Source organism: Malaya genurostris, chromosome 2 (assembly GCF_030247185.1).
Source record: "Malaya genurostris strain Urasoe2022 chromosome 2, Malgen_1.1, whole genome shotgun sequence".
In the NCBI taxonomy this organism is placed as follows: Eukaryota; Metazoa; Arthropoda; class Insecta; order Diptera; family Culicidae; genus Malaya; species Malaya genurostris.
Window position 1 is genome coordinate 344652598 of NC_080571.1, and position 23576 is coordinate 344676173.

The window sequence follows — 23576 nt, forward strand, 5'->3', positions numbered from 1 at the left end:
TTATTGCCCCGGCGTGTATATCGAGCATTACTATCAATCAAGCTTTAATATTTCACATTCAGTGTGACCCACCAACAAAACCACCATACTGAAGCGTATCTCACGATCGCACACTCTGATAGGAGCAAAAAAAAAAGACAAATTATACCCATTTTATCATTCTCATTTGCTGTCACCACACACGCAACGAAGTACGAAATCATAGCAACCCGGGCGCGTATCAACAATTCCAACCAACATACGGTCATTACAAGGAAAATCATCATTGCCCAGAAAGTGAATTTAGATTTCGCATATTTTCTCGAAACAAATATTTTATTACTATATCCTTCCTGTTTAAAACCTCTCTTCTGTTTTATACAACAAATTTGTAGTTTGTGACAATATATCGACGGACGATTCACCACTTTTAAAAACCCTCAATGGCTTGTGTCTTACAATCACTTTGTTTACTATCATTAGTTTAGATTTTGTTCCTTTGCAAATTTCTACAAAAAATACTCGCTTTCTCAAAACTGTAAACAATTTGAACGCTGGGTCGCCGCTTTGAACCGTATTTAGAAATGATCATTTCGTTGTTTCACAAATATTTGGATTTTGTTTAGCTAAAAAACATTTGTTGTTGTAACACGATTTCATATTAATTAACACTGGTCAACACTTGATGTTGATGTCACGATAAATACGCACACATTCAGAAGTCATCGAGAGAGAAACAGAGAGAGAGTGAACGTTGGATAGAAGAGAGTACAATTCAAAGCGAGTATACGTGGATATAGTTTGTTTTTTTTACGGTCTGTAGGCGCTAGTCTACAGCAGTCCCGTGACTTCCGCTTCCAGAGCCGCACACGTTTACCACCGCACCGCCGGAGGTCAACGACGAAATACTGCCGGAGCACGAGTGCCGACAGGGTTGCGGTGACGTTGGATTAGATAGGCCGGATTCGTGGATCGGTGACAGCGTAGGGCTGCGATTACGTATAACGTTTTTCCGCCTACTGCGACGGTACGACGGATGGACCGGTATTCGAACCGTCGCCGGTTGTAGTTGATTCGGAGCATTCGAGTGTTGTTGTTGATGTACGAAAGCTAGTGTGTCGGCAAGATCGTGCAGATCGTCGGTGGTATTTTTGAGTTTGCGCCGTGCCGGATGCGGTAGGACCGGCATCGTCGGAAGGGCATCGTTTCGGATTGCCGAAGTAGGAAGAATCACGCCGTAGTTCAGAATTGTTGCCGGTGATCCACAGTTAACGACCGCGGAGGAACATTCGTTGGTGGACAGGGGCCGTACCTGATTCTGTTTGATGTTGGCTGCCGCCAGTGGTGCCCCCGGTCGGCACCGTGGTCTACGGTAGCGATCGATCATACGGATCATATGTCGGAGACGAACCACAGGCCATGGACGTACCGAGCGGGCCCTCGGTCGTTTGGGCACGGGACTGGCACTGTTCGACAGAAGCGTTACGTCGTTTCCGTTGGCGTCGTTCAGTATTAGATTACCGCCGCTGCTAGTCGAACCGGTTCCGCTGTAGATGATACTGTTATTGTTGATCGCGTTGTGCTCGCCAACCGACGTCAGATTATCAAAGCACTCGGTACCATTATTGTTGCTACTATTATTGTTGTTGTTGCTAACACAGTTATTATTATTATTACTATTGTTATTGGCACAATTTTCATTATTTGTCAGTTCCGGTAGATGATGATTCTGTTCCACCACGTTGGTGATCGTCGGAAACGATTGCGGTACGTTGCGTTTCTGTTGTTGTTGTTGTTGTTGCTGAACTACAGCCGATATGGATCGCATTGGATCACCGGGAACATCCGGACTGTCCGGCACGTTGGAGCAACAGTTCCATTTTCTCTTCCACCGATGATGCTTGCTGACGGACTTGGCACAGCACCGTTTCTCCTTGAGAGTCACAAATTGTTCGCCGCCGTTGTCCCGTGCGTTGTTACGGCGGATCGGTTTCACTTTGAAGCTACAGAACGTGCACTGTTCGCTGTACTGTACGTACGATTCGGATGTGGTCGTCGTTTCGAAGTCCTCCCCATTGATCGTCTGTCGGTACTGGGAACAGCAATGGAAGGAACGGGATTCGCACTTATCCTTGGGGTTATCTTTGACGGCGGCTAGGTTGCGTTCTTCCAACAACGAACAAAGGTAGAAAGCGGCCTTTTGATGCGTTTCCAACCCCGTTGAAGCACTGGTTCCGACGGTTGTCAACGAGATCGTGTCCAAATTGCGAAGCCCAGCCGAAGTGATATTGTTGGTGCATTCTTTCGAATTATCACAGCAATGCAAGGTACGTGGCCGCTGTCGGTTCAGATCGTTCAGGGTTCCGGTTACCGGTAGGGTTAGCGGATTTACCGAAGAGCAAACGTACACTTCCGGTATGGTCCGGTGGTTCGGCTTAGTGCAGTTTGTCAGCACGGATGATTTGGAACTCGGTGCCGTAGCCGAAGTAACAACGGTCGTCGTCGACGGTCCGTTCGGAAGGTTTCCGGAACCCTTGGCTGGTTGTCCATTGCTCATCACATTCTGGCGGCTGGCACGGATGTACTCGTAGGTGGTCAGACCGAGAAAGGAAATGTAGATGTGAAAGCAGCACAGATGTATGAGGAGACCGGCAGCGATCGCCGCTAGAATCCCGAGAAAACCGATGAACGCTAGACATATCGTATTGTTGATACTGATTCCGGTGGTTTCTGGTGGAGGTTTCTTCCGGTCGGTGTCCGTGGTGGTGTTCTTCTCCGACAGATCAATAAAGATGGTTTGATTAAGCAGAAGCTCCTGAGTTGCGTTAGTTACGTTGTCCCAAAGCGTAGGAAGTGCAGTGGTGGAAAATGATTCGTTACCAAGATCCGTCTCCAAGCCGAGGTCGACCGCGTCCGAGGAGGTTTGGTTTCCGTCACCGGTGGGACCGAACCACGCGAGATTCAACCAATCCGGTTGTACATGGTACAAGGCGATCTCTAGGACAGCGGCGGCCAGAATGACCAGCGCTGCGATGACAGCACTAACCACACACATAAGGAAAGCCACATAGTTTCGACCACCAACACAGTGATTTAACCATTTACAGTGATGATCGAACGTACCGACACACTTGTTACAGACACTACAGTGTTTAGTCCGGTGACTGGTTGTCTTGATGTTGCACAGGTGGCACCGTCCGTTCTCAATCACGTGCGAATGCCTGCTGCGATCGAACTCCGGCACGACCGTTCGGGTACTTTTACGGCGCAGTTCAACGTCAGCCGGATCGAGCAGCAGTGCTGCTAGGTGTGATCCCAGATGCAGTAGATAGAGCGTAGCTAGTAGATAGTACAGTGGCGCTTGCACCGACGGTTTCAGGGCCGGTATCAGAACGGCAAAGGTCGAGTAACCGAATACTGCCAACGCAAACCAACCGACTAGCTGCAGTGGATGTAACGGCAGTTGCAACCCATGGACCCGGCGATCCTTCCGATACTCGGAAGCTCCCAAATTATCTTGGGACGAACAGAACGGATTCTGGGCTAGTTTTCGGCTTTGCTTGGCAAGGGTTTTGCGCAGTGCGGTTGTAACGGCACCTTCTTCGAGTTTCGGTTGCTGCTGTCGGTGGAGGTGCTCTGTGAGCATGATACTCAATCCGGGATCGATGGTTTGTCCGCGCCTTGAAGTTTTCGGTTGCCAGTAATGCTAGCATTATAACCAACTCGATTCACTCGCTCACGAAGACACACACACACACGCGCTCTTTTTTGCTATTTAACAACACTATCTACGATTCTAGAATCAACAGTTTGAGTGGTTTGAAGAATTTTCAATCAAGAAAGTTCGGCTGTGGCACTGGAAAGTCACATTGCGTATTCCGTGCGAACACTTCTACCAACTCAATTTTCCACACCATAGTTCCAGCCGGTACGGGAACGGGTTTTATGTACACTCACATCTACCTTCACCCCCTTTTTTTATAATCCTACGAAACTACGATTCGGGTTCATCGGATAATTTCATACGCCCCCACTTTGTTCGGAAGGACTCACTCACATTATATAATAAACTCTAATCCATTCCATGCTTTGGGTGATCTTCGGTGCTGATCCACGCACACACAGTTTGTTTCCAAAACATTCTTCGTTCCACATTCGTTTTCAATTATCAACTTTCATCTTATGTAACGTTTTGTTACATCTACGAAGCAATTCATATCCCTTATTCGGCAGATAATCCGGCGATAATCCTGGACGTCTGTTACGACAAAGATGCAAACCGTCACTGGCTAATACTACTGGTTAACCGTCTCCGACGGAGTAGATCAAACATTGGAATAAATTCCACCGTCACCAAGTGCACGACAAAAAAAACAACAACTACAACACAACGGGATCCTGTCGCAGTACAAACCCGACCGACCGACATCATTTTCCACTTTTCATTATGCCACGACGAATGGGCCCAACCCCCGTTGGTGCCTCTCCCGTCTCTAGCGATTCTCGCGTGTCCTGTTCTAGTACTGCTACTACTACTAGCTTCCACAGGCGCGTACCACAACTGAATACTAATCGAAACAGCGGAGGAGTTCAACGGGGTGTTATTTTTATTTTTAGACCTATTTCACACCAACCCCTTTTCGTCTAACAAAGCACAAAGGACACTGAACACCGCCGGGCAGGAGAGGTCAGTTTGCTACCGTTTCTGGTTGTGGCTCAACTAGGACTGTCCGTTGTTTCGCGGTTCGAAACTCCCGTCAAAAAGGACGTCGTCGTCGTCGTCGGTGGTGATGACGGCCCCGAACGAATCGGTGAGTGGCAGGCAACCGGTTCGGAATTTTCCCCCTCCTTTTCTTTTACCGGAAACTAGGAAACGAGCCTCGCTGAGTGATTCATGCTTATCAGTCATGAATCTTCGGGGGAGGGGAAATCGAACGTCATCTGAGTTGGGTTTCGATTTGATAAAAACTAATCGAGAACTTGTTTTAATTCACGTATTGCTTCAATGAAAGTTAGACATTCGTAAGTAATGTCGCTTGTCAAAAGATTTACAGAAAACCATCTGTTTTTTTTTCATCCTTCTAATGGTGTAACGATGTCAAAGGTAGTCAAATGGTGAGTTAACTAAGGGCTCATAAGTTCCTATCTCATGCCTCTCCGTGTGTCTATGATGACATTTGGTCAATAGAACGGCGTCGACTGGGTGCTATCGCCTTCTGCGTTAGTAGCAAAATGAGAGGGTGCGAATTGGTTTGTAGGTAATAATTCATTTGAAACGCAAAAATTATTGAGAGATCTTCAAATAGGTCAAGTATTTCGCTATGACGTCCTGTTACTGAAGTGTATTTAAACCCTTAGTGTGAAGCCAGAGTGGGCGCGACACGCGACGCGATGCGTAACGCGAAAGTTTTCCGATGAGAAATAGTAGCGATTGTCAAAGTGACAGTAGTAACAAAACAATATAATTTAATTATATTCCTATTAATTGAAAGGAACATTCTGATCAATCACTGCAGCTCTATCCAAAGTTGTAGCTTTTTTGCAGAATGCAAATATTTCTCACGCGACAATGTTTTTTTCTCCAGTAGTTTCAACTTTCAAAGTTCAATTTCCAGAAGTAGTGCCGATTGGTTATTCTATTCAGAGTTCTCTTCCACTTTCTTGCTGAGAGGCGGAATAGAAAACCAACTTGGCAAGTTCGAATATTTCAATCTGGCTAAATGCCATTTCAAATGACCCTTCTTCGACGGTATCAATCATGTCGTTGTCGTTGTCATGTAATATACAGAGGACTTTATATTCCTCGAAGATTTTTATGAATATGTTTGATGGCGTAAAATGCCTGTTGAAATAAGGCCACCTTCTTAGCATTTTCAACTAAATATTTATAGAAAATGTATGAACTTTTTCCATCGAGATAATTCGAAATATTCTCAAAACTCATCGCACTTTCATTGACTGCACATGCCAGTAATTTTTAATATTCTCGAAATCTATTTCCAACACTTGCGCATTCCGTTAAAACTGCTCCGATTAGAGCTTTGATATCAATAAAAGTATCTTCTTCTCTGCACGTGCTGCTTCATTGGTTGTCGCACCGAAAATCGCTTGTCACTATGCAACGCCTCGTGTTTACTCTGAAATACATGTTGATTTTTTGCTGTAAACGAATGAACGAAATACAGAACTTTAATGGTCGCATCGCGTCGTGTGTCGCTTCCCAGTAAATCCGAACATCGGACGCATCGTGCAAGAAAGCTTTTGATTGCGTTTCGAGCTTGCATAGTGTATCGGTAGAACAAAAGAGTGAAGATATACCAAAGCAGAGAGCGGATGTCTGATTACTCAGGTGATGAGATATATCGGGGTCAGATACATAGGGTCAGAGTTTTTCTGGCCCTAAGAGGCGAATGACCTAAAGGTTAAAGCCTCTATGATCGAAACAAAAGAATGTTTAACACTCTTTCACACCCTATCGGGAAGATGTCGGCTCGAAAATGCCTTGTTTGATATTCCTTCGCTCTGTTTCTCTAGCGATGCATAATGTAAACATAAAGCTTTTTTTTATGTCGACGCGGTTGATGCAAATGGTGCAGAATTGTCCGATGACGGGCCGATTGAAGCGCTACGATCGGCCCTATATCGTGCTCAATCGGTCCGATAATCGGACCGATGATCGGACTTATGCGGGTCTACAAATTTCACTGGGTTTCTCTCTGGGAGCGACGCGAAGCAATGCGATGCGTAACGCGAAAAAATTCCAATGCGGCATAGTAGCCACAGTAAAAGTGATCTCAAAAAAAAGCGCCAGAGGTAAACAAACATTGTCATTTTCATTCGTTATTAAAATTTTAAAAGAATGGATTCGGACGAAGAGTTTTTTTATGTCCGAGGGCGTTCGCAACTATTTCTTCGGAAATCATAAAAAGTTCGAGATTAATTCCATCAATCGAAACAGAAAAAAGTTCGGTGAATATCATCATCTGTATAAAGAATTGTTCAAAGATCCTCAAAAATTTCGTGACTATACCCGATTAACCATCGAGACATTTGAGTATGTTCTAGTACATGTTGAAACAGCTCTTTTAAAATATTGGACCAATTTCATAAAAACTCCTATTGAACCTCGTGAAAAACTAATAATTACATTAAGTTAAGAAAATATCCATTGTAATTTTTTCTAGAACGATTAATATGTTGAAGAATGTGTCTCGTATGTTCTTATTCTAGTACCAATATAGTACGTTTTTTCTATAGGTTTCTAGCAACGGAATTGTCGTTCAATGGATTATCCTATACGTCTCGGATGAGAAGATCAACAATTGCTGATATTGTAAAGCAGACTTGTGTTGTTTTATGGGAAAAACTGCAACCGATTCATATGCCACATCCAACGCAACAGCAGTTTGTCCAAGTTGCGCAAGGTTACTGGACATTATGGAATTTTCCACATTGCTTTGGCAGTATTGATGGGAAGTATATTCGAGTGCAATGCCCACCGCACTCCGGAATAATGTTTTACAATCGTAAAAAAAATATTATGTTGTTCTTCAGGGTGTAGCCAACGCCAATTGTAAATTTATTGCTATTGAAGTAGGTGGTTTTGGTAAGCAAAGTGACGGGGGAATCTTTAGTTCATCTGAGCTATTTAAGTTGATAGAGTCTGAACAATTGGGTATTCCAGTTGAAAGCCCCTAACCGGGAACAGATGTTTATGTTCAGTATGTTTTTGTAGCTGAAGAAACCTGTCCTCTGCTGAAGCATGTTTTGCGACCATATGCTCGAAGAGATTGCTCAGTTATGGAAGAATATTTTAATACTAGACTTTCTAGAGCAAGAAAATCGATCGAATGTGCTTTCGGAGCAATGCATGCTAAATGGAGATTACTTTGGAAACCTATTGAAACCGACATAAAAACAGCCGAAACTATTATCAAAGCTATATGTATTTTACATAATGTTATTATTGATAAGGAAGAATATAGTGATGTTATGAGGAACGGCGAAGTTTTTTTGAACAACAATTATCGAGCAAATTCGAATTCATTTCTTCGCAGTACAACAAATACCGGGAAGCAGGTTCGCGATATAATTCGTGACTTCGTTTGCCTAGAAAGAGAATCTAAATCATTATCTATAACGATAGTTTTGTTTGAACTTTCTACATTTTACAATAAACTAAACAACGGCTTGTTTTATAAACACTACATACACGCATATAGTATATAGCAAAAATCATAAAACCTACCATAGTTCACGACATCTTCACAAACAATTGGTGATTTGGTGGACATTCTAATTCCAATCAAATGGAATCATCTTCGTTGGATTCATTATTATTTAATCCATATACATGCTCTAGTATCAATTGCTGCAGCTCTATTCGAAGCTGTAACTTTTTTTCCGAATGCAATTTTTTAACATGCGGTAAAATGCTTTCGAAATAGGCTTCATCTATATCTTTTTCACGTGGTAAATAGTTTTTCTCTAATAGTTCAAGCTTTCGATGTTCTATGTCTAGAAGTAGTGCCGATTGTTGATTTTTTTCAAAGTTCTTTTTCAATAGCTTTCGGGGACGCGGAATAGAGACAGAAACTGACTGTACGCTGGATATCTCGACCTGCTCAATTGTTTCAGTCTGACTGGGTGGTATTTCAAATGAACCTTCTTCTGCTTCGACGGTATCAAGCATATCGTTGTACTGTACAAAGGGTTTCAGATTCCCCGACTATTTTCTGGGTTTAATTTGATGGCGTAGAAAAACAAGGCTGTTGAAATATGGCCAGCTTAATTAAATGTCATCACCATCTGCATCCCCGGATGTAGACTCTGGTATTTTCCGCAGCTCTCGACCAAAAGTATCGCGAAGATTTTTCCATCTTCTCTTCACAGTTCCGTCTTAAATTTTTTTTTTTTTTTTTAATGTATGTTTAACATTTTTGTTTCTACTTTTTTCATCAATATAACTCGAGGTATTCGAAAAAATTTAAGCAATTTCATTGACTATACTAACCAGTAGTTCCTAATATTTCCGAAACTTCTTTCCAGCACTTGTTCACAAGAACCCGGTTCCGGTAATTACGAGATTGTTGATCCCAGGGCGCATTTCGTTCAATAATAGCACCCATTAGCGCTTCAACATCAATCGAATTTTTTTGTTCTCTCATGACACAAATCAATTCAACCTCTGTTCGCTCGAAAATCGCGTGAAAAACTGTGCACGTGGTGCTTGGTCGCTTGTCGCGCTGAAAATCGCTCGTCGCTATACGCAACGCATCGTGTTTACTGTGGCATGCATGTTTATTTTTTTATTGTGGAACACATTTTTGTTTTCTATATAGTGGTGCAAACCAGAAACTCAAGAAAAATACATGTAGAAATGTGGTCAGATTTTGAACAATTACAGCTCAGTCAATTTTGCATCAATTATTAATATTATGTCACCATTTGATTGAAAATATTTCTGCGTATTGATTTGAATGTTCATAGCCATGTATTTTTTATAGTATATCATTGAAATGTTGATTAATATCTAGCAGTGTCCTATTTGTCTGCAAAAAATCTCCGGCATACCAGATTTCTCTGCCATAGTCGACGGTTTTGAAGGAGTATGCGATATATCAAAGGGAAAGCAGCGCTCTGATTGGTCAATCGATGCAAAAGCGAAGCTGTTGGAAGCACGCGAAGCTATAAATATAAGCAAAATTATAGCTAACGTTTCAGTCCTACACGTAGCTTGCTAGAGGTAGGTTGTTGCCAGACAGCAAGACAAAAAGTGCCATAAAACGATTTGAAGCTTCAATTGCTATGCTCTGATCTTGTGTCATGCAAGATCGGATGAAATTCCATGTTATGTCGTTTCGCCTGACAAATTGACAACTACCCCAGGGTAAATTTTGAGTGCATAAGATTAATTTCTTATTTATATAAGATGAACTCGATTGATAATGAGAAAAAGTTTATCGCTTCAACCGAAATCGCAGAATGGTAGTAATGGATGGTAGAGAAACGCTATAAAAATAACTACTTGCATACAAGCTTGGCGAAAAGAAGCTTAAATATCGATAATTACATAATTACATACATTTATTCAGTAATAGCCGTTCAACCGAGAAGGTTGTGTATAGAAGCGTACAGTTTAACAACGCTGGTTAGTTTACACGCGTTAAATACGACAACGGTTGAACTACAGGTAGAGACCTGTTGGCAGCAGCCGTTAAAACGTAAAATCGTGCTGCATAAGAGAGCCCTAGTGCTGGGCCAAGCTGGTGAAGGAAACAACAAAGGGCGTTTCCCAAGCTCTACCCAGGCCACAATACACAGCCACAAGTGCTGAGCAAGAGAGTGCAAAGGCACATCGAAGAAGGAGAGTGCAAAGGCACATAGAAGCAGGAGAGTGCAAAGGCACACCGGTGCGAAGGCACTTCGGTGCAGAAGCATATCGGTGCGGAGCACTAGGAAGAAGGAGACAAGACAACTCGGTCTTTCCACTGCCATACAACACGCAGGTATACACCGGTGACCTGCGCTGGTTACAGCTGGCGAAGACGAAAGCAAATCGGAATTCGAGTGGTGCTGGATGTCAGGTAGCAGTAGCATCACATCCAACAATCAGCATCCAACAAGAACATCTAGAGCAACGAGAATCTACACGGCAGTGCAACGGAGATAGACAACAATTTCAAGGTAGAAGTTTTTTCTTTTCCTTTTGATTGAGTACTGTGTAGTGTTGGTTTAATTTTTTATTTAAAGTTTGATTAAAAATTTTAATGTGATGGATGAATCCATGGACGTAAATCCTAGCATGAATCCGATACCCCCACGAACGAAAAAATATCAGGAGAGCTCTTCTGGGCCTTGGATAGTCTTTTTTAGACGTATATCAAAGCCATTAAACATTTTACAAATTAATAAAGGTTTGACATCACGATACTCTTCAATCAAAGAGATCATAAAAGTAAATAACGATAAAATTCGTGTTGTGGTAAATAATTTGAAACACGCGAATGATATTGTCTCTTCGGAACATTTCAATAAAGAGTATAAAGTTTACATACCCTCCAAAGATGTCGAAATTGACGGTGTTGTTACCGAAGCGAGTCTTTCGGTAGATGATTTACTCAAGCATGGTGTTGGTCGTTTCAAGAACTCTATGCTTGAGGGTGTGAAAATACTGGAGTGCAAACAACTGTACTCAGTAGTTCATGAAGAGGGAAAGAAAGTTTATCGCCCATCAGACTCGTTTCGAGTGACATTTGCCGGGTCTGCGTTGCCGTCCCATGTCTATGTCGATAAAATTCGCCTCCCTGTTCGGCTTTTTGTTCCAAATGTAATGAATTGTACGAACTGCAAAAAATTCGGCCACACAGCTACTTACTGTAGTAATAAACCAAAATGTATTAAGTGTGAAGGGCCTCATAAAGATAATGATTGCAACAAGGAAATTGAAAAATGTATTTATTGTGGAGAAAGTCCTCATGAGGATATTTCAGTATGCACTGCATTTAAAGTACACAAAGACAAAATTAAGCTTTCTTTAAAAGCACGGTCTAAGCGCACATATGCAGAAATGCTTAAAACGGTCATTGATGTCCCCCCTTTGGAAACCGAAAACGGGTTTTCAAATCTAGAGGAACCAGAGGACTCTGACTCTGACGAAAATAGTGAAGGTAATTCGTTTATCACTACCCAAGGGTCAGTTAAGAGAAAGAAGTCTTCTTCCAAATTACCAAAAAAGACACCTAAAATTTCATCTTCAAAAAAAGATCCCCGTGTTAAACAAAAAAAGTCAAAACCAAAGACTGTGCCTCCTGGTTTGTCAAATTCACAAACCAATCCAGGATCTAGTACAGAAAAAGATAATAATCCAGTGGGCTCCATTTCACAGCCACCAACAGGATTACTGAAGTTTTCGGAAATTGTTGAATGGATTTTCTCAGCATTCAATATATCTGAACCCTTAAAGACCCTCATAATGGCATTCCTTCCAATAGCTAGAACCTTTTTGAAGCAGTTATCAGCTCAATGACCAATTGTCTCAGGTTTTGTATCTTTTGATGGATAATTTATCACCCGTCGCAAATGATACAATCACTGTCCTGCAGTGGAATTGTCGAAGCATCATGCCAAAACTTGATTCATTTAAAATATTATAGCATAGTCAAAAATGTGATGTATTTGCTTTATGCGAAACATGGCTTACTTCAAACATAGCTTTAAATTTTAATGATTTTAACATTATACGTCTCGATAGAGACTCTCCGTATGGTGGAGTGCTTTTGGGAATTAAGAAATGCTATTCCTTTTATAGATTAAACATCCCTTCAACTTCTAGTATAGAAGTTATTGCTTGCCAAATAAACATTAAAGGCAAAGATATTTGCATAGCTTCGGTTTATATTCCTCCAAAAGCACAAGTTGGACAACGACAGCTTAATGAAATGGTTGAAGCCCTTCCTGCTCCACGATTGATTCTGGGGGATTTAAATTCGCACGGAATGATGTGGGGTTCCGTTTACAATGATAGCAGATCATCTTTAATACAAAACATTTGTGACAATTTTAGCATGACGGTATTAAATATGGGTAGCATGACACGGATCCCAAGACCTCCTGCACGCCCAAGTGCATTAGATCTATCTCTTTGCTCAACATCAATTCGACTAGATTGCACCTGGAAAATATTGCCTGATTTACACGGTAGCGATCATTTACCAATCATCATCTCAATTAGCAATAGCAATTGCATTGCTACTTCAGCTAGTATTCCATATGATTTGACAAAAAATATCGACTGGATTAAATACCAAAGTAGTATCTCTAGTATTTTGAATTCAATGGAAGAGCTCGCTCCACTTGAAGAATATGACTTCCTCATTTGTTCGATTCTGGAGGCAGCAGAACAATCCCAAACTAAACGCTTTCCTGGGCCAACGACTAACAGAAGGCCTCCCAACCCCTGGTGGGACAAAGAGTGCTCAGAGGCTAAACTCGCAAAACAAAATGCTTGCAAGACGTTTCTAAAACGGGGAGGAGGAACTCCTCAGAATTTTGAAAAACTTATGGCTTTAGAAACCAAGTACAAGAGCATACTTCGAGCCAAAAAATGTAGCTATTGGAGACATTTTGTCGAAGGTTTGTCAAGAGAAACCTCAATGAGCACTCTTTGGAATACGGCCAGACGAATGAGGAATCGTAACGTGGGCAATGAGAGTGATGAATACTCGAACCGATGGATATTTGACTTTGCTAGGAAAGTTTGCCCAGATTCTGTTCCTACGCAGAGCATTATACGGGAATCTCCTCCAAATAATGGTTTTATTAATAACCCATTTTCAATGATGGAATTTTCTATAGCACTCTTGTCTTGTAACAATAACGCTCCTGGGTTGGACAGAATTAAATTCAACTTGGTGAAGAATCTGCCCGACCTCGCAAAAAGACGTTTGTTGGAATTGTTCAACAAGTTTCTTGAGCAAAATATTGTTCCACCTGACTGGAGACAAGTGAAAGTTATCGCCATTCAAAAGCCGGGGAAACCAGCTTCCAATCACAACTCATATAGACCCATTGCGATGTTGTCCTGCATCAGAAAATTGTTCGAAAAAATTATTCTACGACGTCTCGACACTTGGGTCGAGACGAACGGTTTGTTGTCAGATACTCAGTTTGGCTTCCGTAGAAATAAAGGGACGAATGATTGCCTTGCATTACTTTCGTCTGACATCCAAATTGCCTTCGCTCAAAAGCAACAAATGGCATCTGTATTTTTAGACATTAAAGGAGCATTTGATTCAGTTTCCATTGATGTTCTTTCAGACAAGCTCCACCAACATGGACTCCCAGCGGTTATAAATAATTATTTGCACAACCTTTTGTCAGAGAAACGCATGCATTTTTCACATGGCGATTTGGCAACAATCAGAATTAGCTACATGGGTCTCCCGCAAGGCTCATGCCTCAGTCCGCTCCTCTATAATTTTTACGTGAATGACATTGACAGCTGTCTAGTAACCCCATGTACACTAAGACAATTGGCAGATGATGGCGTGGTTTCAGTTACTGGACCCAAAGCTATTGATCTGCATAAACCATTGCAAGATACCTTAGATAACTTGTCCGTTTGGGCTGTTCATCTTGGTATCGAATTCTCTGCGGAGAAAACAGAGTTAGTAGTCTTTTCAAGAAAGCATGATCCCGCGCAGCTTCAGCTCCATATGATGGGAAGAATGATCCAACAGGTTTTAACTTTTAAATACCTCGGGGTGTGGTTCGATTCCAAATGCACGTGGGGAGGACACATTAGGTTTCTGATAACAAAATGCCAACAAAGATTAAATTTTCTTCGAACAATAACAGGATCTTGGTGGGGTGCTCATCCGCAAGATCTAATAAAATTGTATCAAACAACGATACTTTCAGTGATGGAATATGGATGCGTTTGTTTTCGTTCCGCTGCAAACTCTCATATTATCAAACTTGAGCGAATTCAGTACCGTTGTTTGCGAATTGCCTTAGGCTGCATGCATTCAACACATACAATGAGTCTTGAAGTTCTGGCGGGAGTTCTTCCATTAAAAGATCGATTTTGGGAGCTTTCATCACGCCTGCTAATAAGATGTGAGGTGCTGAATCCCATGGTAATTAATAATTTCGAACGACTAGTCGAGCTTCGATCTCAAACAAAATTCATGACAGTATATTTTAACCATATGTCACAGGAAATCAACCCTTCAAGATATATTCCTATCCATGTCAGCCTCCTAAATGTCCCTGACTCAACTTTATTTTTCGACACATCCATGCAGCGCGAAGTGCGTGGAATCCCGGATCACCTACGCTCGACGGAAATCCCAAAAATATTTTCAAGTAAGTTCAGGCATATTGACTCTGAGAAAATGTTTTACACGGACGGATCGCGAATTGAAGAAGCGACAGGGTTTGGTATGTTCAACAATAATGTTTCGGCCTCATTTAGGCTTCAAGAACCTGCATCTGTTTATATAGCAGAGCTAGCAGCAGTTCATTATAGTTTGAGTGTAATCGTCACATTATCTCCAAACCATTATTTCCTCTTCACAGATAGTCTGAGTGCAATTGAAGCCATTCACTCAAACGCTGCTGGCAAAAATGAACCGTTTTTCCTGGGCAAAATAAAACAGTGCCTGAACGACATATTGAACAATAATTATCTAATCACTATAGTCTGGGTCCCGGCTCATTGCTCCATTCCTGGCAATGAAAGAGCCGATATTTTAGCCAAACGTGGTGCTATTGAGGGTGAAATTTATGAGCGACCGATTGCTTTCAACGAATTCTATAGCTCGTCTCGCCAAAGAACACTTGCCAGCTGGCAAGCATCTTGGGATAGAGATGATCTTGGTCGGTGGATGCACTCAATTATTCCGAAAATATCGACAAAGGCATGGTTCAGGGGACTGGATGTGAGTAGGGATTTCATTCGTGTGATGTCCAGACTCATGTCCAATCACTACACGTTAGATGCACATCTCCTTCGAATTGGGCTCTCCGAGACTAATCATTGTGCTTGCGGAGAAGGTTATCGGGATATTGATCATGTCGTTTGGACATGCGTGGAGTATCGTGATGTCAGATCTCAACTAATAAATTCTTTGCGTACCCAAGGTAGACTATCCAATATCCCAGTTCGAGACATTCTTGCTTGTCGTGACCTTTCATACATGAAACTTATTTATCATTTCATAAAGAAAATTGGAGTTTCAATTTAATAAAGGCCCCTTTTAAGACTTAGCTCTGATCCCAGCTGCGTCCATGAGTTCAACCAATAGCTAAATTAGAATAAAAATAATGTAATGATACAAACAAACTCGAAACAGTGTATGAAATTATCAACAAAAGTTCTGAAAATAACAGCTTATTTTATAATTTATAGAAGTTAATCATTTGGTTCAAATAATATTTCCGAGTAGATTTCATAATTAATGACGAGTTACCTAAGATGATATTTAAGCTATAAGAGAATATGTTTTAATAAATTCAAAACGTTGTGACTATGTTAGAATTAAATTAGGATAAGAATATTATGTAAAAGTGATGCTACGGCGAAGAAAAACTTATGTAAACTGCCTAAAGAAATAAACGTATTTATGAAAAAAAAAAAATAATTACATACATTTGGGCTATTGATGTAATTTCGTCGTCTAAAAAACAAATACAAATCATGACAAATATAGCCTATATTTTGGGTTCGCGTGTTCGGTGTTGGTTCATAATAAAGACTAAGCAGACTCTCGTGCATTTGCGGATTCAAAAGTGTGACGATTAATTGAAAATGTCGATCATTAGAAATTTTGGTTGCCTTGTTTCACATCAATGGCTCGAACAACCCCATGGGGCTGATCCTTGTAGTTTTTTTAGTTGACGAAATTCGGTCGTGCTTCGCCATGCTGTCCCTTAATATTCGCATCGCGTCGCTTGTCGCTCCCACTCTGGCTTCACCCTTAAGTGCTGAGGCCAGTAGGTCGCGTATAAGTTTTGAATCGACCACGTGCCTCGCTCTGCGTATTACATTTCTCTCCATGCTCTCTCGCATATGTGCAAAATGACTCTCGATGCACCGGGTTGCCAAGAAAGCTTTTATATTTCCGGATACAAGTTTGACTACATCACATAAAATCCAATAAAGCTACTGCTTGTTTGGTAACCTTGCTGTGCCGATTTAATTTCTCTCTCATGTTTTGTTACGTTACCAGCAAACTGGAGCAAACTAATTTTCTAAGAGTCAGTTAGTTGAGTTTTTTTTATATTCGTCACCGTTTCTGAGAAAATCATATTTGAAGCGTGAAAATAGCCTCAGACCTTAATACGACTTTAAATTGTCAACTTATTTTCATGAAGACCGTTTGTAGTATTCATGAATTAGCATGTTGCATATCATCCCTGTATAATTTGACGGGTAGAATTTTTAAGTTTTTCAGAATGGGTTATACAATTGCTAGCGTTATAACTAGGCATTTCGGAAAAAAAACAGATGAGAATTTTATTGGGTGAGTGTTATAACAATTTCATGTATAACAAAACAATTCTACACTCAAATAGGATACAGTTTTAAACTTGTCATTAGCTTGCAAGTAAATGTTTTGTAACGAGTGTCTTGTAATATCATGTATTGAACGTAGACAGCAGATCTCTCTCCAGCTAATGGTTTTGACATATGAGATTAAGAGTGGAACTGAGATGATTAATTTTCAAAGACTTTGCGACTTATTCGTTGTTGTGTGGGCTTAATTGTAGACTGAAGATGCCTAAAATTCAACGTCAAATCCTGTTATCTAGATAGAAATAAAATATATTTTTAATCCATCTAGTGGTGTAATTATGCCTTTCTCAAATTACTTATATTTTCAGAAACATCACTAGAAGATTCTAATAAGATTTCAATAAAAAACTTAGTAAACCTTTTTGACAGGCAGCTTTCTGTAAAATATGCTATAATTAACGCTCGTATCAGCACTATCGAATCTCGGAGAGGGCTACGGCAAGGTGATGGACTCTCTTGTCTCTTGTTCAATATTGCTTTGGAAGGTGTAATTGGAAAAGCGAGGATCGACACGAGCGGTACGATCTTTCGAAAGTCCGTACAGCTTTTTGGTTTCGCTGACGATGTTGATATTCTGTCACGTAACCTTGAGAAGCTGATGAAAACATACATCGGACTGAAAGTTGAAGCTAGGCCTATCTGACTGACCATAAATGCGTCAACAGAGAAAGAGGCTCTAGAGAAGAAACACTACGCCTCCGACTAGGAATATTGATAGACGGTGACGATATCGAGGTGATTGACGAGTTCGTGTATTTGGGCTCACTGGTGACCGCCGATAATGATATCAGCAGAGAAAGTCAGAGGCGTATTTTGGCAGGAAATCGTGCGTATGAATCAGGAATTGCAAAAACTGCATGGAGAACCACCTATCGTACGGACAGCTAAAATTGGACGGCTGGGCATGTCCTTAGGATGCCGGACGGCAACCCATGGTTCTTAAATCTGGTTCGATAGGTACAAGGAAAAGATTATTTAACTATTTCCGATACTATCGTAACCGGAATTCGGAAATCGGTGTAGCCAAAGTCAGTTCAATTCGCCTAGGGTATTGTCAACCATTACATTTGATTCTAAATTTTTACAAAATTAAAATTTTTGAGTGCCTTCCGGGATCGAAAACCAAATACCGGTAAAACTGAAATAAGTCCGGATTTGCGGTCTTATAAGCCAGCTGTCGTATGTTATTTATTATTTATCACACGCACTCGCACGCACACACGCATGTTGACCCGGACGAACTTATTCAAATGGTATATGGGTGTAAGAAGCAAGTATTGCTGTAAGGAATTTAAATCGATATTAATCTGAAATTGTTTCGAATTCGAAAATACTTCCATCTTTCAAAACGATGTTTCATATTCGAACGATTATGTTGCCAAAAACGAACCGTGCTAAAATCGAACCGAGGTCATGAAAAGGATGATGCTTAGAAGCAATTGCATACAAGAGTATTTAAAATCGTGTTTCACTTCGCTCCCAAATATGGCTTTATTATACAGCGCTAGAAAACTCCTACTTCTGTAATAGAAGAAAAAGTCGCTATCTCCGTAAAAAATAGACACATTTTAACAATCTATGGTTTTTTGGTATGCTTTTACCATGTAAAATCTAAGTCTCCAAACATAAACAATAGTGACAGATATTATCAAAAAACTGAAAATATTGACATAAAACTTCGTACAACTCAAAAAAACATTCAATAGCGAAATTTCATTTGAGACTAGTTTGACCAAAATCGGCCAAGTACTCTCAAATAATTTACGCGCATTGACACCATTTAGTGTGGAAATTGTAACCATGGATCCTATAACTCGCATCATATCAAATTTTCAAACAAAACTAGTCGTTAAGTTATGTTACATTCACTACCCCACCCTGTACTGTGTGAGTGCTCCTGAATGGCACTCATCTACATTCGTCCATTTCCCCATGGACAGTCTGCGCATGACGACGAACGAGGGGTTTCAATCGTAACCATGCACACTACTACACCATATAAAAATAATCGTGACTCGAGCTCCGAAAGGATCTACAACTTGTCGCTTCCATGGTGACATCCACAGACTACGTGGGCGATAGCAACCAGTAATGCGTCTACGGCTGTATGTATGTGTATGTGTAGTTGTTTGTCTCGGTAAACAATTTCCTAAACGACAACATTATTAAAGTCCTTGTTATTGTACTCGCTGGTGAAAACCGAACAGTGGAACCGACGGCGGTATTATTCAAGAATTGCATTCAAAAATGCGACCTATTACAATTGAATGCATGCATCGTTTGAAGAACAAAGCTTTTCATGAGTTGTACACATTAAAGTTTCCTCTGTTTTCGAGCATTGTCTTGAATTGAATGAATGATATGTAAGAAAAGTATATCATTCAAACGTCAATGAGTTAACTAGTTCGGGATTTTGGGAACTCGAACTCATAAATTTTCACCCCATATGCATTCGTGTTGGCACTCTCCCCCAATGGAACGCACCTAGTTGTTTCTATGTCACCATGGGAACAAGCAATAAATTCCTCCTTCCCCAAGGACTGGAATCAGACGATTAAATTCTTGCTGATAACATATTAAATTGTAAATCTTGTCAAAATAGTAGTCAGTTCCAATAGCAGCAGGGAGGCATATGTCTATGACAAATTGCTCCCTGGAGAGCACCCCCAACAAATTGCATTGGGAACAAACGAACCGTGAAGTTTATGCTTCTCTTTCGCGCACACACACTTGTGTGCGATACTTGTGATTGAAAAGTTACGCAGGGAATCAGAGAAAAAACGGCTTGCTGCGATTTAGTTGTTCTTAAATTTTAACGTACGACAATGGACTCTAACTTGACCAAATTTTATTGACTGTACAAATACTTACTTTGAATGAATGCACGGAAACGGATCTAGTTAGGAATCTGAAACGAAATCAAAGAAACAGAAATTGCATTAAACAACAGCCGATGGAGAGGTACGCCTGAAAACAAACTAATTCTATAAATCAGATCAACAAAGCCGTCCACGGCAGGCAACCATTGTTTGTTGGGATCAAAACAATACCAGAGAACCGGCATGAGATAATACCAGCTTCCCGGATCTATCTGCATTCATTTCTCTGACAGCTCTAGCGGATTCGGCCTGCCAGCAAATCTGAAACGGTAAACTTGTTCTACTAAATCCTAGTTTATGGTTCTGCGTCATCCAGCGAAGCGTTATGCGACAAGGAACTTCGATTTCGGACGCCATACTGAATTCACTTAAAAATGTAGTGGAAAGTTCAGTATTCCGAATATCTCAGCTAAAACGACGCAGATTTACGTTTTGAGTTCGACCAACAACATAATGCCTTAGGACACTGAGCAATTATAGCAAAATTAACAACAACATGATGTAAATCTCTGACAAAACATAAATTTGATAAAGTTCATGAAAATATGATCCCGGTAAGGCCCGCCGGCCTAGTCTTCTGAGCTTGATTGTGAGAACTTTGAGCGGCAACATAAGCACGGGAAAGTTTTGGTTCGGTGTGTAAATTTTGCATCTCACCACGGACTTGGCCACGGATTACCCGCAACATCCACTACGAAACCAGAATGGAGATTGCACAACAATTAGTTCACACACCATACTTCGGGCTCTATGTTTTACGAGGCCACATGTTGGACTGCAAATGACTATCCAGGCCAGCTCGGCACAATGCATTGGATGCCGGCTCAATTGCACCACCGCTCAACTGCAATGAAAAGGACAATACATGACACTGGAATATTGTGCATATCCTGTTGAATCCAGTGAACAATGCCCACTATTTCGCTTTCATACGGATGTCATGGACACAGCTAAATGCATACCTACATATGTGCATGACTATTCTGAAAAAAAAACTGTTATCTAATTCACTTTAGCAACTCTATTATCTAATTTAAGGCATGAATAAATGAACGAAAATCATTTATATATCTCCGCTGCACCGGTGTACCGCAGGTGGTGGTGAGCCCACTTCGTCTGCGTCCCTAGTCGCCATTTTTTTTTTCTAATAGTGATTCGTCAGCAATGCTATCATTTTTCACCAGTTGTTATATCATTGCGAAATGAAATCGTGTTGTAATTTTATCATTAATTAGCAGGTCTGAGCAGGTAAATTAAATCGCATTAATTTTTCAATTGATGATTTTGATAAACGAATTTGCTGGGATGTAGAGAAATATATAGGAAAATTTAATGAAGTTTCACTGCCACAATTGCAGTTTTTACTGCCACAATTGCAAGAGTATCTCTTTTCCTGATTTCAATCACCTATTTTTTCTAATTTTCAAAAATTTGTTGTTTTATGCCTTTTTCTTATATAACGGTTATGTAATAGCTTTTCTAGAAGATGGCAGAACCGGTTTTCTTAAACTTAGATTCACATAAGGAGTGTATCGATAAGCAGTTAGCAACATTCAAACAGTTATTGCTCTGAAATGGCTTAATTTTTTGCAGCGTGTTTTGCGGTGACATGTTTGTTTACATGTCAATAACAGTTGCGCAATCGATTGGTTTCGGTGCGGTTTATCGTTTCAGTGATGAGTCGAATTGATCCGGAAACGCGAAAGAAAATTCTGCACACTTGGAAAACGGTCCCAGCCAGCCCGGCTGGGACTTGAAAGTACTTGAGTACATCAGGAAAAAACCATCGGCGTCGTCGCGAGAATTGGCCAAGCAGTTCAACACCAGCATTGGGATGATTCAACGGATCAAAGTTCGAAACTCCCTGAAAACGTACAAGAAATAGAAGGTGCCGAAAAAGTCCCTGGTACAGAAAGTTGAGGCCAAAACAAGAGCGCGAAAACTGTATAACCGAATTCTACAGAATAAAGACGGATTCATCCTGATCGACGACGAAACCTACGCCAAGGAAGACTCTCGAGCGCTGCCCGGACCGCAATATTATACGAAATCGGTGTACCAGGACCTGGACGACACTGACACCACGGTGGCGATGGAAAAGTTTGGGCAGAAGGTGTTGGTCTGGCAAGCAATTTGTACCTGTGGTTTGCGGTCGTCGATTTTCTTCACGAAGGGCACAATTAACGCCAAGGTGTACGAGGAAGAATGTTTGAAGAAGAGAATGCTGTTATACAGTGGTTGTCAAAAAATAATGTACAATTCGTGGAACCCACCGACCTGCCCGGATCTTCGGCCAATTGAAAGGTATTGGGTAATTGTCAAGCGGCACTTTCGGAAGGAAGGTACAGTGTCCGAAAAAAAAATGCAGGAGTACAAAAAAACTGGACAGCTGCCACCAGGAAAGTCACAAAAGTAACTGTGCAGAATTTAATGAAGAATGTCAAGTCCAAAGTGCGAGCGTTTCACAGAAACTAGGATTTTCTTCAATATAATCAGTGAAATGCATAAAAATGTAATTTTTCTACAATATATCAAAAACTGATGTCAAAATATGTTTTTTTTTCGCTTTTTTATTTAATAATCAATGTTGCTAATTACTTTTCGATACACTCCTTAAAAGGTAGTTCCAAAAAATTCCTGAGGCGATGCACAGTGGGGAAAAAACGATCAAAAACGCGACTTTTTTTAATAATTTCATAAAAACATAAGCAAATATTTTCAAAATGAGTATTTCTTATGCAAATTTTTCTGTAGAATCGATTTATGATAGTTAGAAGATCCGCAAAATTCACTATCATGCCCGTTTTTCTCCAATTCCTCTTTTTTCTGACTTTACTTTGAAAACTAACTGTGAAACTCAGGAAAAAATTCAATTCAACCAATCGGAAGGTGCTCATAAGTTAGATAAATGGATTGTTTTTAATAAGATTGACCGCAAACAACTGTATTCTGTTTTACCCCCAGTCATCTTTTCCATGAATTTACAGAAAAAAATGTTTTACTGATCGGTGTTTGGACCAATTTTGGTTCAACAAGACAGTTCTATGTTTCGCATATAACCTCAAATAATAATTCACAGATGATGTTCATGATCGCATGCTACGTGCTACATCGTTTTACCCCAATTTTCCCACTAATATTATTTTATGTTGAATTCAGATTTAAAATCCCGAAGCAGATCCAATATGACCTACCAATATTGACTAGCCTGTTCAACCCGTTTTACCCCAATTTATTTCATAAGTCGTATTTCTGGTTAAACTTTCTTTCGCATACCGAAAGCAGGCTGATTGCGGTTGATGAAAATCAATTGATATTACGAAGAAAGACCTGAAAATAGGATTACAAAAGAATTCAATGACAGCACGAATCTTGCTATACCGTTTTACCCCAATTTATTTCATAAGTCGTATTTCTGGTTAAACTTTCTTTCGCATACCGAAAGCTTCTTTCGAAAGGTCTTTCTTCGTAATATCAATCGATTTTCATCAACCGCAATCAGCCTGCTTTCGGTATGCGAAAGAAAGTTTAACCAGAAATACGACTTATGAAATAAATTGGGGTAAAACGGGTTAAACGGACTAGTACTGTCATTCCCATTGTGTTTTATTGGATCACAGATGTTTTGCACGTATTAT

The 23576-nt window shown here is 40.5% G+C and overlaps 2 protein-coding genes across 2 annotated transcripts in view; both read right to left on the minus strand.

Moving 5' to 3' along the window:
• Positions 1 to 23576, minus strand: part of LOC131431933 (tRNA-dihydrouridine(16/17) synthase [NAD(P)(+)]-like) — a 224728-nt gene that overhangs the window by 172426 nt on the left and 28726 nt on the right. Inside the window, exon 2 of the mRNA XM_058597905.1 lies at positions 19931 to 19967. The gene's annotated coding sequence lies outside the window, so the exon portion shown is untranslated. The remainder of the gene's footprint in view (positions 1 to 19930; positions 19968 to 23576) is intronic.
• Positions 295 to 4736, minus strand: LOC131431932 (uncharacterized). The gene has a single exon (XM_058597904.1). The coding sequence runs from the start codon at positions 3623 to 3625 to the stop codon at positions 806 to 808; it is 2820 nt and encodes a 939-aa protein (XP_058453887.1). The 5' UTR covers positions 3626 to 4736; the 3' UTR covers positions 295 to 805.

Bases quoted from the DNA above. Each gene is read 5' to 3' on its own strand.
- LOC131431932 (XM_058597904.1), bottom strand. From the start codon at position 3,625: ATGCTCACAGAGCACCTCCACCGACAGCAGCAACCGAAACTCGAAGAA.